The sequence below is a fragment of the Leuciscus leuciscus genome (genome assembly GCF_965113295.1).
Source record: "Leuciscus leuciscus genome assembly, chromosome: 14".
Taxonomy (NCBI): Eukaryota; Metazoa; Chordata; class Actinopteri; order Cypriniformes; family Leuciscidae; genus Leuciscus; species Leuciscus leuciscus.
In genome coordinates this window covers 42,122,140-42,140,524 of record NC_138738.1, presented here as the reverse complement: position 1 = coordinate 42,140,524, position 18,385 = coordinate 42,122,140, and the positions used below count along the sequence as shown (strand labels likewise).

At 42.7% G+C, this 18,385-nt stretch overlaps 2 protein-coding genes and 1 pseudogene across 3 annotated transcripts; all 3 read left to right on the top strand.

The window, feature by feature from the left end:
* The first annotated feature begins 3,393 nt into the window (after positions 1 to 3,393).
* Positions 3,394 to 5,824, top strand: LOC309514190 (zona pellucida sperm-binding protein 4-like). The gene is made up of 8 exons (XM_082190359.1): positions 3,394 to 3,748; positions 3,929 to 4,088; positions 4,168 to 4,526; positions 4,598 to 4,755; positions 4,832 to 5,024; positions 5,094 to 5,241; positions 5,327 to 5,399; positions 5,478 to 5,824. Exons 3-8 carry the CDS (start codon positions 4,462 to 4,464, stop codon positions 5,552 to 5,554), a joined length of 714 nt encoding a protein of 237 aa, XP_082046485.1. The 5' UTR covers positions 3,394 to 3,748; positions 3,929 to 4,088; positions 4,168 to 4,461; the 3' UTR covers positions 5,555 to 5,824.
* A 4,788-nt stretch (positions 5,825 to 10,612) lies between these two features.
* On the top strand, positions 10,613 to 11,551 carry LOC309474818 (zona pellucida sperm-binding protein 1-like). Its single transcript, XM_082137435.1, has 4 exons — positions 10,613 to 10,693; positions 10,765 to 10,922; positions 10,999 to 11,408; positions 11,494 to 11,551. Exons 1-3 carry the CDS (start codon positions 10,629 to 10,631, stop codon positions 11,193 to 11,195), a joined length of 420 nt encoding a protein of 139 aa, XP_081993561.1. The 5' UTR covers positions 10,613 to 10,628; the 3' UTR covers positions 11,196 to 11,408; positions 11,494 to 11,551.
* A 2,957-nt stretch (positions 11,552 to 14,508) lies between these two features.
* Positions 14,509 to 17,906, top strand: LOC309474547 (zona pellucida sperm-binding protein 4-like; annotated as a pseudogene). The gene is made up of 6 exons: positions 14,509 to 14,514; positions 16,244 to 16,610; positions 16,690 to 17,048; positions 17,120 to 17,277; positions 17,354 to 17,763; positions 17,849 to 17,906. The product of its transcript is annotated as a zona pellucida sperm-binding protein 4-like (transcript).
* Positions 17,907 to 18,385: the final 479 nt, after the last annotated feature.

Sequence of the window (18,385 nt, the reverse complement as noted above, 5' to 3'; positions counted from 1 at the left end):
ATTTAAAAATGCTACTGTTATTGTGTCACGAAATGTAGTTTTTCAGGCGAGAATGTAGTTGTTTAAAGCTCAAATCTTTGGTTTATTTATAAAGAGAGCGCCTATTTGAAAATTTGATCTGACGTTTTCGGAGTTGTGAGATCCAGGCAATCGGACGCTCGGCGCTCATGTACCCCGCCGAGAACAGCCTTCCCTCGGCTAGTGCTGCTGACGTTTGCCGCTGGCTCGTATGTCTCTAGTCTAGTGGTTTAACATGAGATATAAATCGTCTTGTGTATATCTAACGGGTTATTTTATTTTATTTATTTATTTTTGTCTCAGTCTATCATTTGTTCCCTGGCAAAACGTTTTGGCTGAGGGCAAAGTGAAGTTTCATAGCTTTATATATTTAGTCTATTTAACTTTATGTTGTAGCCTAGAGCGCTGAATTATGTTTGACTGAATCGTTTGCTTTATTATTGTAAAGCTTCTCATACCTTTTAGGCTACTTGTACTTTTATAATGGCTATTATTGATCATTAAAACTGACATTTAACAAAAAAGGTTATGTAATTTTATTTGATAAATTTATACATGTTGCCTATTCTCCTCACTGTATGTACATATATAATAAAATATTTTTGCTAAATGTCAGTTTTAATGATCAATATTATAATGTTTTTTATGTATCAAAACAAAAAGAGTCAGGGTTGTGTTTTATATTTCGTGTTGTTATAAATATATGCAGTGAAGATAATCAATTGCGTTGCCTGAACCACAGTGGCCATTAATATGTTTAAGATTTTTTTTTATGAAAATGAAGAGAGGCAGAGTGGTGTTTTATAACATATTTTGTTTTATTGTAGCCTAAATATACATAAAGAGATAACCGGAGTAGCCAGAGCGAGCTGAGTGACGCTATCAAGTACGTCGCTGTTCCATTTGCAGAATTATCGGACTTGCGTCCTCCCGTCCTCTAGTGATGTTACGTATGACACTGAAGCTTCGATGTGCGTATCACACATGCGACACAATTTCTAGTGAAGCCCCGTATCGGGGTGTGTATTGGTTTACTAGAGTCACATGATCGACGAGCCTCACTTTCTGTCCAATCACGTGCGCGTTTCGCTTTGGGTGTCAGAAGGCTCGAACCCCAGATCTTATTTAACCAGGGGGGCAGGGTTTCATATTATTTTGAAGCTTCCCCGGGCGCCGCCATTGATTAGCCGACCCCCACCTGCTGTTAGCATTCCATTGACTCCCATTCATTTTGATCGGGGGGACGTGGAGGCAAAATGACAAAATAATTAATCAGAATACTTAGCAAAAGTTGCTCCTGCTCCTAGCTCATGGACAGCTCCTACTCACACTCTCCGTCTCTGCAAGTTTCGGAAGGGAATGATTCAGATTTCTCTTGGCACAGCTACTAGAAGACGGACGGGTTGCTCACGTCACATCTACGTCGTCAAACTCAGTTTGAGTCTGCGCAGTACGCTCGACCCCCAGGAAGTGAGAGCTTCTAATTGACTTCACTTGTCTCCGTTGAATCCAATGGGGTCGCTGTGTCCAGTTTATATACTGTCTATGTATTTAACGAGTCATTGTTGGCTCAGTCTGGTTGATGGGTTTCTGAGGAGAGAAAATGAATTTATTTAATGAACAAATAAAACACAAACATGTAAGGCTTTTATTTGTACACATAATATTGAAACTATGGAGTGTGTTGTGGTTGCTTCATCTGCCAGAGCTTCTAACACAGGCTTCTGGCTGCTTTATTTTAAATAAGCACCAGATGGCGCTGTTCTCGACACTCTCGAAGCTTTGAATCTTTTCCCGGAACAGTCAGGAGAAAGCCTCAGTGATTCATGAGGCATCATTTCCCCATCCCTACCGTCCTCGGGAGTTCATTCTCCTGAGTCGAACTTGTCAAGTCCGAACTACCAAGGACTCAAGTCCGAAGTTTGCGTACTTGGTATCGAGAAACGGCCATAGTAAAGTTGCTCCCGAATGCCGGTAAGCCGGCTCCCTTTAACGGAAGTGAAGTTGATCAGCTGAAGTATGACGTCACGGGGATTCCCAGGTGTAACGATCAAGACTCTTGCTCAGAAAAAACAGTAAGACCAAAACTGGACAGGGGCAACAAAAACCCAGGGATTCTTTAATATAAGAACATCTGACATAACTCTTTAATTAGTTTAATAAGCCGTCTTATAAATATCCCCTTTATGTGGCCACGCTACAACTTTACTATTTGCCAAGTTCTAGTCATTAACTTGGGCCCCTGTTCATGTTTCACATATAATTAAGGTTTTAGCTTCTGTCTGTTTGAGGCTTTACATACGACTTTATGGCTGGACTAGCATAACTGCATATATTGATGCCCAAACCCCTCTGAGGTCACTCATTGGCTTTTTGTAATGCTTTTTTTACAGTCACGCAAGTATAGAATCATATCTTGGGATAAAGGATTGGTTGATACTGAATTTTGTTTATTTATTTATTTAAATTTCAGGCTAGTCCCAGTAATGTAGACTGCTTTCATGTAAGCATTCATCCCTTAACTGTTGTATCCCAACTAGGTAGCTGTCCAAGGCCTTGTTTACACCTGGTACTAAGAAGCATTTTTTGTAAATCGGATCACAAGTGGACTGTGGTAAATGAAGGTGTAAAAAAGGGGCTTTTTTTTTTTTTTAGCTTGTCTATTTTTGGCCACTTCCAGAGGTAGTCCAACACATTCGACCAGATTGCTTTCATAGAGTAGATGCTCATGTGGTTGAATGTGTTCGAACAGCCGCAAAACGGTGTACTCTACCGCCTACTGACCTAGTACGTAAACATTTTAAGAAGTGCGCTAGCAGGTGTGATTTAAACTTTCTTAAAATATACAGGCCTGTTGCCATGAGAAAACTATGATGTGTTTCAAAGAGAGAGAAAAACAATCCAGAATAGCTAAAACATCTAATATAAAAAAGGCTGAATTCAGAATGGCAGAAATAGTACTAGCATACTATTCTGAATTCAGCTCAATGTGGTTTTATGTATGTTCAAAAGGGAAAAATTGACTTAAGAAACAATAGAATCACCTAGTTGCATAAACTCCCACTCGTGCAAGTCTGGAGAATCATGACTTAATGAAGAGGGTGGGATTATCATTAATTAGCCAAAGTCTGTAGAGTACAAAAGGACCAAAGAGCAGCACCTCAACAGTGTGACTAGCTGTTGAACAATGGCAGGAAGTTGGTGTGCTGTTCAGTCGCTGGCACTTTGTGTTTGGTTCTGTGCGTTTAGTCATGCTGTTCCGAAGTGGAGTGATCGGCCCCTGAATCCTGATGCGCTGATGTTCCAGCAAACTGACCAGCGGTTTCAAAAGCCAGTTCAACAGCAAGCTAGTCAACGGTTTCCTCAGAAGGTTCAAAAGCCAGTTCAACAGCAATCTAGTCAATGGTTTCCTCAGAAGGTTCAAAAGCCAGTTCAACAGCAAGCTAGTCAATGGTTTCCTCAGAAGGTTCAAAAGCCAGTTCAACAGCAAGCTAGTCAACAGTTTCTTCAGCAGGTTCAAAAGCCAGTTCAACAGCAATCTAGTCAATGGTTTCCTCAGAAGGTTCAAAAGCCAGTTCAACAGCAAGCTAGTCAATGGTTTCCTCAGAAGGTTCAAAAGCCAGTTCAACAGCAAGCTAGTCAACAGTTTCCTCAGTCAGTTCAACAGCAAGCTAGTCAACAGTTTCCTCAGTCAGTTCAACAGCAAGCTAGTCAACAGTTTCCTCAGCAGGTTCAACAGCAAGCTAGTCAACAGTTTCCTCAGCAGGTTCAACAGCAAGCTAGTCAACAGTTTCCTCAGTCAGTTCAACAGCAGGCTAGTCAACAGTTTCCTCAGCAGGTTCAACTGCAAGCTAGTCAACAGTTTCCTCAGTCAGTTCAACAGCAAGCTAGTCAACAGTTTCCTCAGCAGTTTCAGCCTAAGCAGCCAGTGGCACAGGCAGAGCCCCTTGACAAATGTACTGTAGCGGATTATGAGCAGATTCAATGTGGACCACCTGGTATCAGTGGTGCTGAGTGTGCTGCTATCAACTGCTGCTTTAATGGACAGCAGTGTTACTATGGGAAGGCAGGTAAGAGTGTAGAGTCAATGTAGAGGCATTCATGTTAAACTGATCCTCAGCAATAACCTGCTCTTGTAACTTGTTCCAGTGACTGTCCAGTGTATAAGAGATGGTCAGTTTGTGGTAGTGGTGGCTAGAGATGTTACGCTGCCTCGATTGAGCCTGGATTCAGTCCGTCTCCTGGGTGGAAGTGATCCAGCTTGCAGTCCTGTGGGATCCACACCTTTCTTTGCTATATACCAGTTCCCTGTCACTGCATGTGGCACAAGCATGATGGCGAGTAGCTGCTCTTGGTTTTGTTCTGCATGGCTTAGAATGGATTGGATGCCAACAATGTTACTATTTGCAGGAGGACAGTGGATATGTGGTGTATGAAAACAGAATGACCTCCTCATATGAAGTGGGTATCGGACCACTTGGTTCCATTACAAGGGACAGCCATTTTGAGTAAGTGATGTATGCTTTATCATAAAGGTGAATCATTGACAAGTGCTACAAGCTCACTGTTTGTTGTCCAGGCTTCTCTTCCAGTGTAGGTACTCTGGTACCTCTGTGGAAGCTCTGGTTGTGGAGGTCAACACCGTTCCTCCACCTCCACCAGTAGCTGCTCCTGGACCCCTCAGGGTGGAGCTTAGACTGGCAAATGGTCAATGTGTCACCAAAGGCTGTGCAGAAGGTAAGTGTTTGTCCCAAGTATGCCTAAAGCCTTTCTAAAACTCCAGTTTCTAGTTAAACACTGCATTCTTCCTCAGGGGACGAGGCGTACACGTCCTACTACAGTGATGCTGATTATCCAGTTACAAAAGTCCTGCGGGAGCCTGTGTATGTTGAGGTGCACATTTTGGAGAGGACCGACCCCAACATTGTCCTGATGCTGGGACGTTGCTGGGCGACATCAACCCCCAGTCCACTCAGTCTACCCCAATGGGATCTTCTGGTTGATGGGTGAGTAAGGCCAGTCTTTATCCATCTAGTGTGCTGTAAGGCATTTCTGACTGCCTCTTTGCCTTTCAGATGCCCTTACCAGGATGATCGTTACCTGACCACATTGGTTCCAGTGGCTGGATCATCTGGTCTTCAGTTCCCGACCCACTACAAGCGCTTTGTTGTGAAGATGTTCACATTTGTAGATCCAGCATCACTGGCTCCTCTGCAGGAAACCGTATGCTCTGCAGCCTTACCTCAACCCTTAATATTAGTGCTTTTTACAGTGAATTCTATGGCTTAACCCTTTCCCCCTCTGTTAGATCTTCATCCACTGTAGTACAGCGGTGTGCCATCCCTCCTCTGGCTCCTGTGAGCAAAGTTGCACTAGGAAAAGTGAGTGCTTGCTGTAAGTTGACTTCAGGAACTGAGAATTTATTTAAATGCCCCTCATGCTTCTACCACTTTTTACAGGAAGGGACACGCATGTCAAGACCATCTCTAGTGGGCAAACTGTGGTGTCTAGTGGACAAGTTAACCTGGTCAAGTGAATTTTTGTGTTTTAATAAACTTCATGAAACTCAACATGTTTCTCTTTGGTATTCATTTCTGTCTGGAGTTGGATGTTTCATGACTGTTCTCAGTTTGACTTCTGCACTACTAAACCTTTTTCTTTTGTGCATTGAGATTCTTGACTTGAACTAAACAAGCCAAGTTTCTGCCTAAGCCATCTAACTTTGTAACGTTCTGCCTATACAAGGCAGGATACACCACAAAATATACGTTCTAGACCCTCTATGAAAGCGTTGGATAGAATTGCTCACAATGTAAACAAGCAAGATCAAGTGACCACCCAAAGTGTATTAAATAGAAAGCACTGAAAATCAATATATACAAAAATGTAAGTGTGTGTTCCAGTCCAATGTTGTGTATGTGTGCATTGAATCGACCTCACCGGTAAGCCGTTTTAAGTCCGTGCACACGATGAGGAACAGCGCTGTCCTGTGAAGCGATCTCCAAGGTGAAATAATCCAGCAAGTATATCTCCACAAACAGTCAATTACCGCCAAGCCGTGTAGTGTGATCGATCGCTAATCCAAAAGAGCAATAAGCTGTTTCTCAATATGCGTACTTGTCTGTTCTTGTGAAACGTCATCAGTCGCTGCCCAAGTACTGTTCCAATTCAAAGTTCACATCTAACCAAGTCCAGTTCAAATCCCCGGATGTGTTCTTGATCCACCCCTTTTACCGAGGAGGCATCGAGAGGTGACTTGTGTGGACTTGAGACAGCCAGGTATCCCAGAATGCTTCTCACACCAACTAGCAAGCGTCAATAGCAGATTAGAAAACCCGCATAATTTAAAAATGCTACTGTTATTGTGTCACGAAATGTAGTTTTTCAGGCGAGAATGTAGTTGTTTAAAGCTCAAATCTTTGGTTTATTTATAAAGAGAGCGCCTATTTGAAAATTTGATCTGACGTTTTCGGAGTTGTGAGATCCAGGCAATCGGACGCTCGGCGCTCATGTACCCCGCCGAGAACAGCCTTCCCTCGGCTAGTGCTGCTGACGTTTGCCGCTGGCTCGTATGTCTCTAGTCTAGTGGTTTAACATGAGATATAAATCGTCTTGTGTATATCTAACGGGTTATTTTATTTTATTTATTTATTTTTGTCTCAGTCTATCATTTGTTCCCTGGCAAAACGTTTTGGCTGAGGGCAAAGTGAAGTTTCATAGCTTTATATATTTAGTCTATTTAACTTTATGTTGTAGCCTAGAGCGCTGAATTATGTTTGACTGAATCGTTTGCTTTATTATTGTAAAGCTTCTCATACCTTTTAGGCTACTTGTACTTTTATAATGGCTATTATTGATCATTAAAACTGACATTTAACAAAAAAGGTTATGTAATTTTATTTGATAAATTTATACATGTTGCCTATTCTCCTCACTGTATGTACATATATAATAAAATATTTTTGCTAAATGTCAGTTTTAATGATCAATATTATAATGTTTTTTATGTATCAAAACAAAAAGAGTCAGGGTTGTGTTTTATATTTCGTGTTGTTATAAATATATGCAGTGAAGATAATCAATTGCGTTGCCTGAACCACAGTGGCCATTAATATGTTTAAGATTTTTTTTTATGAAAATGAAGAGAGGCAGAGTGGTGTTTTATAACATATTTTGTTTTATTGTAGCCTAAATATACATAAAGAGATAACCGGAGTAGCCAGAGCGAGCTGAGTGACGCTATCAAGTACGTCGCTGTTCCATTTGCAGAATTATCGGACTTGCGTCCTCCCGTCCTCTAGTGATGTTACGTATGACACTGAAGCTTCGATGTGCGTATCACACATGCGACACAATTTCTAGTGAAGCCCCGTATCGGGGTGTGTATTGGTTTACTAGAGTCACATGATCGACGAGCCTCACTTTCTGTCCAATCACGTGCGCGTTTCGCTTTGGGTGTCAGAAGGCTCGAACCCCAGATCTTATTTAACCAGGGGGGCAGGGTTTCATATTATTTTGAAGCTTCCCCGGGCGCCGCCATTGATTAGCCGACCCCCACCTGCTGTTAGCATTCCATTGACTCCCATTCATTTTGATCGGGGGGACGTGGAGGCAAAATGACAAAATAATTAATCAGAATACTTAGCAAAAGTTGCTCCTGCTCCTAGCTCATGGACAGCTCCTACTCACACTCTCCGTCTCTGCAAGTTTCGGAAGGGAATGATTCAGATTTCTCTTGGCACAGCTACTAGAAGACGGACGGGTTGCTCACGTCACATCTACGTCGTCAAACTCAGTTTGAGTCTGCGCAGTACGCTCGACCCCCAGGAAGTGAGAGCTTCTAATTGACTTCACTTGTCTCCGTTGAATCCAATGGGGTCGCTGTGTCCAGTTTATATACTGTCTATGTATTTAACGAGTCATTGTTGGCTCAGTCTGGTTGATGGGTTTCTGAGGAGAGAAAATGAATTTATTTAATGAACAAATAAAACACAAACATGTAAGGCTTTTATTTGTACACATAATATTGAAACTATGGAGTGTGTTGTGGTTGCTTCATCTGCCAGAGCTTCTAACACAGGCTTCTGGCTGCTTTATTTTAAATAAGCACCAGATGGCGCTGTTCTCGACACTCTCGAAGCTTTGAATCTTTTCCCGGAACAGTCAGGAGAAAGCCTCAGTGATTCATGAGGCATCATTTCCCCATCCCTACCGTCCTCGGGAGTTCATTCTCCTGAGTCGAACTTGTCAAGTCCGAACTACCAAGGACTCAAGTCCGAAGTTTGCGTACTTGGTATCGAGAAACGGCCATAGTAAAGTTGCTCCCGAATGCCGGTAAGCCGGCTCCCTTTAACGGAAGTGAAGTTGATCAGCTGAAGTATGACGTCACGGGGATTCCCAGGTGTAACGATCAAGACTCTTGCTCAGAAAAAACAGTAAGACCAAAACTGGACAGGGGCAACAAAAACCCAGGGATTCTTTAATATAAGAACATCTGACATAACTCTTTAATTAGTTTAATAAGCCGTCTTATAAATATCCCCTTTATGTGGCCACGCTACAACTTTACTATTTGCCAAGTTCTAGTCATTAACTTGGGCCCCTGTTCATGTTTCACATATAATTAAGGTTTTAGCTTCTGTCTGTTTGAGGCTTTACATACGACTTTATGGCTGGACTAGCATAACTGCATATATTGATGCCCAAACCCCTCTGAGGTCACTCATTGGCTTTTTGTAATGCTTTTTTTACAGTCACGCAAGTATAGAATCATATCTTGGGATAAAGGATTGGTTGATACTGAATTTTGTTTATTTATTTATTTAAATTTCAGGCTAGTCCCAGTAATGTAGACTGCTTTCATGTAAGCATTCATCCCTTAACTGTTGTATCCCAACTAGGTAGCTGTCCAAGGCCTTGTTTACACCTGGTACTAAGAAGCATTTTTTGTAAATCGGATCACAAGTGGACTGTGGTAAATGAAGGTGTAAAAAAGGGGCTTTTTTTTTTTTTTAGCTTGTCTATTTTTGGCCACTTCCAGAGGTAGTCCAACACATTCGACCAGATTGCTTTCATAGAGTAGATGCTCATGTGGTTGAATGTGTTCGAACAGCCGCAAAACGGTGTACTCTACCGCCTACTGACCTAGTACGTAAACATTTTAAGAAGTGCGCTAGCAGGTGTGATTTAAACTTTCTTAAAATATACAGGCCTGTTGCCATGAGAAAACTATGATGTGTTTCAAAGAGAGAGAAAAACAATCCAGAATAGCTAAAACATCTAATATAAAAAAGGCTGAATTCAGAATGGCAGAAATAGTACTAGCATACTATTCTGAATTCAGCTCAATGTGGTTTTATGTATGTTCAAAAGGGAAAAATTGACTTAAGAAACAATAGAATCACCTAGTTGCATAAACTCCCACTCGTGCAAGTCTGGAGAATCATGACTTAATGAAGAGGGTGGGATTATCATTAATTAGCCAAAGTCTGTAGAGTACAAAAGGACCAAAGAGCAGCACCTCAACAGTGTGACTAGCTGTTGAACAATGGCAGGAAGTTGGTGTGCTGTTCAGTCGCTGGCACTTTGTGTTTGGTTCTGTGCGTTTAGTCATGCTGTTCCGAAGTGGAGTGATCGGCCCCTGAATCCTGATGCGCTGATGTTCCAGCAAACTGACCAGCGGTTTCAAAAGCCAGTTCAACAGCAAGCTAGTCAACGGTTTCCTCAGAAGGTTCAAAAGCCAGTTCAACAGCAATCTAGTCAATGGTTTCCTCAGAAGGTTCAAAAGCCAGTTCAACAGCAAGCTAGTCAATGGTTTCCTCAGAAGGTTCAAAAGCCAGTTCAACAGCAAGCTAGTCAACAGTTTCCTCAGTCAGTTCAACAGCAAGCTAGTCAACAGTTTCCTCAGCAGGTTCAACAGCAAGCTAGTCAACAGTTTCCTCAGCAGGTTCAACAGCAAGCTAGTCAACAGTTTCCTCAGTCAGTTCAACAGCAGGCTAGTCAACAGTTTCCTCAGCAGGTTCAACTGCAAGCTAGTCAACAGTTTCCTCAGTCAGTTCAACAGCAAGCTAGTCAACAGTTTCCTCAGCAGTTTCAGCCTAAGCAGCCAGTGGCACAGGCAGAGCCCCTTGACAAATGTACTGTAGCGGATTATGAGCAGATTCAATGTGGACCACCTGGTATCAGTGGTGCTGAGTGTGCTGCTATCAACTGCTGCTTTAATGGACAGCAGTGTTACTATGGGAAGGCAGGTAAGAGTGTAGAGTCAATGTAGAGGCATTCATGTTAAACTGATCCTCAGCAATAACCTGCTCTTGTAACTTGTTCCAGTGACTGTCCAGTGTATAAGAGATGGTCAGTTTGTGGTAGTGGTGGCTAGAGATGTTACGCTGCCTGGATTCAGTCCGTCTCCTGGGTGGAAGTGATCCAGCTTGCAGTCCTGTGGGATCCACACCTTTCTTTGCTATATACCAGTTCCCTGTCACTGCATGTGGCACAAGCATGATGGCGAGTAGCTGCTCTTGGTTTTGTTCTGCATGGCTTAGAATGGATTGGATGCCAACAATGTTACTATTTGCAGGAGGACAGTGGATGTGGTGTATGAAAACAGAATGACCTCCTCATATGAAGTGGGTATCGGACCACTTGGTTCCATTACAAGGGACAGCCATTTTGAGTAAGTGATGTATGCTTTATCATAAAGGTGAATCATTGACAAGTGCTACAAGCTCACTGTTTGTTGTCCAGGCTTCTCTTCCAGTGTAGGTACTCTGGTACCTCTGTGGAAGCTCTGGTTGTGGAGGTCAACACCGTTCCTCCACCTCCACCAGTAGCTGCTCCTGGACCCCTCAGGGTGGAGCTTAGACTGGCAAATGGTCAATGTGTCACCAAAGGCTGTGCAGAAGGTAAGTGTTTGTCCCAAGTATGCCTAAAGCCTTTCTAAAACTCCAGTTTCTAGTTAAACACTGCATTCTTCCTCAGGGGACGAGGCGTACACGTCCTACTACAGTGATGCTGATTATCCAGTTACAAAAGTCCTGCGGGAGCCTGTGTATGTTGAGGTGCACATTTTGGAGAGGACCGACCCCAACATTGTCCTGATGCTGGGACGTTGCTGGGCGACATCAACCCCCAGTCCACTCAGTCTACCCCAATGGGATCTTCTGGTTGATGGGTGAGTAAGGCCAGTCTTTATCCATCTAGTGTGCTGTAAGGCATTTCTGACTGCCTCTTTGCCTTTCAGATGCCCTTACCAGGATGATCGTTACCTGACCACATTGGTTCCAGTGGCTGGATCATCTGGTCTTCAGTTCCCGACCCACTACAAGCGCTTTGTTGTGAAGATGTTCACATTTGTAGATCCAGCATCACTGGCTCCTCTGCAGGAAACCGTATGCTCTGCAGCCTTACCTCAACCCTTAATATTAGTGCTTTTTACAGTGAATTCTATGGCTTAACCCTTTCCCCCTCTGTTAGATCTTCATCCACTGTAGTACAGCGGTGTGCCATCCCTCCTCTGGCTCCTGTGAGCAAAGTTGCACTAGGAAAAGTGAGTGCTTGCTGTAAGTTGACTTCAGGAACTGAGAATTTATTTAAATGCCCCTCATGCTTCTACCACTTTTTACAGGAAGGGACACGCATGTCAAGACCATCTCTAGTGGGCAAACTGTGGTGTCTAGTGGACAAGTTAACCTGGTCAAGTGAATTTTTGTGTTTTAATAAACTTCATGAAACTCAACATGTTTCTCTTTGGTATTCATTTCTGTCTGGAGTTGGATGTTTCATGACTGTTCTCAGTTTGACTTCTGCACTACTAAACCTTTTTCTTTTGTGCATTGAGATTCTTGACTTGAACTAAACAAGCCAAGTTTCTGCCTAAGCCATCTAACTTTGTAACGTTCTGCCTATACAAGGCAGGATACACCACAAAATATACGTTCTAGACCCTCTATGAAAGCGTTGGATAGAATTGCTCACAATGTAAACAAGCAAGATCAAGTGACCACCCAAAGTGTATTAAATAGAAAGCACTGAAAATCAATATATACAAAAATGTAAGTGTGTGTTCCAGTCCAATGTTGTGTATGTGTGCATTGAATCGACCTCACCGGTAAGCCGTTTTAAGTCCGTGCACACGATGAGGAACAGCGCTGTCCTTTGAAGCGATCTCCAAGGTGAAATAATCCAGCAAGTATATCTCCACAAACAGTCAATTACCGCCAAGCCGTGTAGTGTGATCGATCGCTAATCCAAAAGAGCAATAAGCTGTTTCTCAATATGCGTACTTGTCTGTTCTTGTGAAACGTCATCAGTCGCTGCCCAAGTACTGTTCCAATTCAAAGTTCACATCTAACCAAGTCCAGTTCAAATCCCCGGATGTGTTCTTGATCCACCCCTTTTACCGAGGAGGCATCGAGAGGTGACTTGTGTGGACTTGAGACAGCCAGGTATCCCAGAATGCTTCTCACACCAACTAGCAAGCGTCAATAGCAGATTAGAAAACCCGCATAATTTAAAAATGCTACTGTTATTGTGTCACGAAATGTAGTTTTTCAGGCGAGAATGTAGTTTAAAGCTCAAATCTTTGGTTTATTTATAAAGAGCGCCTATTTGAAAATTTGATCTGACGTTTTCGGAGTTGTGAGATCCAGGCAATCGGACGCTCGGCGCTCATGTACCCCGCCGAGAACAGCCTTCCCTCGGCTAGTGCTGCTGACGTTTGCCGCTGGCTCGTATGTCTCTAGTCTAGTGGTTTAACATGAGATATAAATCGTCTTGTGTATATCTAACGGGTTATTTTATTTTATTTATTTATTTTTGTCTCAGTCTATCATTTGTTCCCTGGCAAAACGTTTTGGCTGAGGGCAAAGTGAAGTTTCATAGCTTTATATATTTAGTCTATTTAACTTTATGTTGTAGCCTAGAGCGCTGAATTATGTTTGACTGAATCGTTTGCTTTATTATTGTAAAGCTTCTCATACCTTTTAGGCTACTTGTACTTTTATAATGGCTATTATTGATCATTAAAACTGACATTTAACAAAAAAGGTTATGTAATTTTATTTGATAAATTTATACATGTTGCCTATTCTCCTCACTGTATGTACATATATAATAAAATATTTTTGCTAAATGTCAGTTTTAATGATCAATATTATAATGTTTTTTATGTATCAAAACAAAAAGAGTCAGGGTTGTGTTTTATATTTCGTGTTGTTATAAATATATGCAGTGAAGATAATCAATTGCGTTGCCTGAACCACAGTGGCCATTAATATGTTTAAGATTTTTTTTTATGAAAATGAAGAGAGGCAGAGTGGTGTTTTATAACATATTTTGTTTTATTGTAGCCTAAATATACATAAAGAGATAACCGGAGTAGCCAGAGCGAGCTGAGTGACGCTATCAAGTACGTCGCTGTTCCATTTGCAGAATTATCGGACTTGCGTCCTCCCGTCCTCTAGTGATGTTACGTATGACACTGAAGCTTCGATGTGCGTATCACACATGCGACACAATTTCTAGTGAAGCCCCGTATCGGGGTGTGTATTGGTTTACTAGAGTCACATGATCGACGAGCCTCACTTTCTGTCCAATCACGTGCGCGTTTCGCTTTGGGTGTCAGAAGGCTCGAACCCCAGATCTTATTTAACCAGGGGGGCAGGGTTTCATATTATTTTGAAGCTTCCCCGGGCGCCGCCATTGATTAGCCGACCCCCACCTGCTGTTAGCATTCCATTGACTCCCATTCATTTTGATCGGGGGGACGTGGAGGCAAAATGACAAAATAATTAATCAGAATACTTAGCAAAAGTTGCTCCTGCTCCTAGCTCATGGACAGCTCCTACTCACACTCTCCGTCTCTGCAAGTTTCGGAAGGGAATGATTCAGATTTCTCTTGGCACAGCTACTAGAAGACGGACAGGTTGCTCACGTCACATCTACGTCGTCAAACTCAGTTTGAGTCTGCGCAGTACGCTCGACCCCCAGGAAGTGAGAGCTTCTAATTGACTTCACTTGTCTCCGTTGAATCCAATGGGGTCGCTGTGTCCAGTTTATATACTGTCTATGTATTTAACGAGTCATTGTTGGCTCAGTCTGGTTGATGGGTTTCTGAGGAGAGAAAATGAATTTATTTAATGAACAAATAAAACACAAACATGTAAGGCTTTTATTTGTACACATAATATTGAAACTATGGAGTGTGTTGTGGTTGCTTCATCTGCCAGAGCTTCTAACACAGGCTTCTGGCTGCTTTATTTTAAATAAGCACCAGATGGCGCTGTTCTCGACACTCTCGAAGCTTTGAATCTTTTCCCGGAACAGTCAGGAGAAAGCCTCAGTGATTCATGAGGCATCATTTCCCCATCCCTACCGTCCTCGGGAGTTCATTCTCCTGAGTCGAACTTGTCAAGTCCGAACTACCAAGGACTCAAGTCCGAAGTTTGCGTACTTGGTATCGAGAAACGGCCATAGTAAAGTTGCTCCCGAATGCCGGTAAGCCGGCTCCCTTTAACGGAAGTGAAGTTGATCAGCTGAAGTATGACGTCACGGGGATTCCCAGGTGTAACGATCAAGACTCTTGCTCAGAAAAAACAGTAAGACCAAAACTGGACAGGGGCAACAAAAACCCAGGGATTCTTTAATATAAGAACATCTGACATAACTCTTTAATTAGTTTAATAAGCCGTCTTATAAATATCCCCTTTATGTGGCCACGCTACAACTTTACTATTTGCCAAGTTCTAGTCATTAACTTGGGCCCCTGTTCATGTTTCACATATAATTAAGGTTTTAGCTTCTGTCTGTTTGAGGCTTTACATACGACTTTATGGCTGGACTAGCATAACTGCATATATTGATGCCCAAACCCCTCTGAGGTCACTCATTGGCTTTTTGTAATGCTTTTTTTACAGTCACGCAAGTATAGAATCATATCTTGGGATAAAGGATTGGTTGATACTGAATTTTGTTTATTTATTTATTTAAATTTCAGGCTAGTCCCAGTAATGTAGACTGCTTTCATGTAAGCATTCATCCCTTAACTGTTGTATCCCAACTAGGTAGCTGTCCAAGGCCTTGTTTACACCTGGTACTAAGAAGCATTTTTTGTAAATCGGATCACAAGTGGACTGTGGTAAATGAAGGTGTAAAAAAGGGGCTTTTTTTTTTTTTTAGCTTGTCTATTTTTGGCCACTTCCAGAGGTAGTCCAACACATTCGACCAGATTGCTTTCATAGAGTAGATGCTCATGTGGTTGAATGTGTTCGAACAGCCGCAAAACGGTGTACTCTACCGCCTACTGACCTAGTACGTAAACATTTTAAGAAGTGCGCTAGCAGGTGTGATTTAAACTTTCTTAAAATATACAGGCCTGTTGCCATGAGAAAACTATGATGTGTTTCAAAGAGAGAGAAAAACAATCCAGAATAGCTAAAACATCTAATATAAAAAAGGCTGAATTCAGAATGGCAGAAATAGTACTAGCATACTATTCTGAATTCAGCTCAATGTGGTTTTATGTATGTTCAAAAGGGAAAAATTGACTTAAGAAACAATAGAATCACCTAGTTGCATAAACTCCCACTCGTGCAAGTCTGGAGAATCATGACTTAATGAAGAGGGTGGGATTATCATTAATTAGCCAAAGTCTGTAGAGTACAAAAGGACCAAAGAGCAGCACCTCAACAGTGTGACTAGCTGTTGAACAATGGCAGGAAGTTGGTGTGCTGTTCAGTCGCTGGCACTTTGTGTTTGGTTCTGTGCGTTTAGTCATGCTGTTCCGAAGTGGAGTGATCGGCCCCTGAATCCTGATGCGCTGATGTTCCAGCAAACTGACCAGCGGTTTCAAAAGCCAGTTCAACAGCAAGCTAGTCAACGGTTTCCTCAGAAGGTTCAAAAGCCAGTTCAACAGCAATCTAGTCAATGGTTTCCTCAGAAGGTTCAAAAGCCAGTTCAACAGCAAGCTAGTCAATGGTTTCCTCAGAAGGTTCAAAAGCCAGTTCAACAGCAAGCTAGTCAACAGTTTCTTCAGCAGGTTCAAAAGCCAGTTCAACAGCAATCTAGTCAATGGTTTCCTCAGAAGGTTCAAAAGCCAGTTCAACAGCAAGCTAGTCAATGGTTTCCTCAGAAGGTTCAAAAGCCAGTTCAACAGCAAGCTAGTCAACAGTTTCCTCAGTCAGTTCAACAGCAAGCTAGTCAACAGTTTCCTCAGTCAGTTCAACAGCAAGCTAGTCAACAGTTTCCTCAGCAGGTTCAACAGCAAGCTAGTCAACAGTTTCCTCAGCAGGTTCAACAGCAAGCTAGTCAACAGTTTCCTCAGTCAGTTCAACAGCAGGCTAGTCAACAGTTTCCTCAGCAGGTTCAACTGCAAGCTAGTCAACAGTTTCCTCAGTCAGTTCAACAGCAAGCTAGTCAACAGTTTCCTCAGCAGTTTCAGCCTAAGCAGCCAGTGGCACAGGCAGAGCCCCTTGACAAATGTACTGTAGCGGATTATGAGCAGATTCAATGTGGACCACCTGGTATCAGTGGTGCTGAGTGTGCTGCTATCAACTGCTGCTTTAATGGACAGCAGTGTTACTATGGGAAGGCAGGTAAGAGTGTAGAGTCAATGTAGAGGCATTCATGTTAAACTGATCCTCAGCAATAACCTGCTCTTGTAACTTGTTCCAGTGACTGTCCAGTGTATAAGAGATGGTCAGTTTGTGGTAGTGGTGGCTAGAGATGTTACGCTGCCTCGATTGAGCCTGGATTCAGTCCGTCTCCTGGGTGGAAGTGATCCAGCTTGCAGTCCTGTGGGATCCACACCTTTCTTTGCTATATACCAGTTCCCTGTCACTGCATGTGGCACAAGCATGATGGCGAGTAGCTGCTCTTGGTTTTGTTCTGCATGGCTTAGAATGGATTGGATGCCAACAATGTTACTATTTGCAGGAGGACAGTGGATATGTGGTGTATGAAAACAGAATGACCTCCTCATATGAAGTGGGTATCGGACCACTTGGTTCCATTACAAGGGACAGCCATTTTGAGTAAGTGATGTATGCTTTATCATAAAGGTGAATCATTGACAAGTGCTACAAGCTCACTGTTTGTTGTCCAGGCTTCTCTTCCAGTGTAGGTACTCTGGTACCTCTGTGGAAGCTCTGGTTGTGGAGGTCAACACCGTTCCTCCACCTCCACCAGTAGCTGCTCCTGGACCCCTCAGGGTGGAGCTTAGACTGGCAAATGGTCAATGTGTCACCAAAGGCTGTGCAGAAGGTAAGTGTTTGTCCCAAGTATGCCTAAAGCCTTTCTAAAACTCCAGTTTCTAGTTAAACACTGCATTCTTCCTCAGGGGACGAGGCGTACACGTCCTACTACAGTGATGCTGATTATCCAGTTACAAAAGTCCTGCGGGAGCCTGTGTATGTTGAGGTGCACATTTTGGAGAGGACCGACCCCAACATTGTCCTGATGCTGGGACGTTGCTGGGCGACATCAACCCCCAGTCCACTCAGTCTACCCCAATGGGATCTTCTGGTTGATGGGTGAGTAAGGCCAGTCTTTATCCATCTAGTGTGCTGTAAGGCATTTCTGACTGCCTCTTTGCCTTTCAGATGCCCTTACCAGGATGATCGTTACCTGACCACATTGGTTCCAGTGGCTGGATCATCTGGTCTTCAGTTCCCGACCCACTACAAGCGCTTTGTTGTGAAGATGTTCACATTTGTAGATCCAGCATCACTGGCTCCTCTGCAGGAAACCGTATGCTCTGCAGCCTTACCTCAACCCTTAATATTAGTGCTTTTTACAGTGAATTCTATGGCTTAACCCTTTCCCCCTCTGTTAGATCTTCATCCACTGTAGTACAGCGGTGTGCCATCCCTCCTCTGGCTCCTGTGAGCAAAGTTGCACTAGGAAAAGTGAGTGCTTGCTGTAAGTTGACTTCAGGAACTGAGAATTTATTTAAATGCCCCTCATGCTTCTACCACTTTTTACAGGAAGGGACACGCATGTCAAGACCATCTCTAGTGGGCAAACTGTGGTGTCTAGTGGACAAGTTAACCTGGTCAAGTGAATTTTTGTGTTTTAATAAACTTCATGAAACTCAACATGTTTCTCTTTGGTATTCATTTCTGTCTGGAGTTGGATGTTTCATGACTGTTCTCAGTTTGACTTCTGCACTACTAAACCTTTTTCTTTTGTGCATTGAGATTCTTGACTTGAACTAAACAAGCCAAGTTTCTGCCTAAGCCATCTAACTTTGTAACGTTCTGCCTATACAAGGCAGGATACACCACAAAATATATGTTCTAGACCCTCTATGAAAGCGTTGGATAGAATTGCTCACAATGTAAACAAGCAAGATCAAGTGACCACCCAAAGT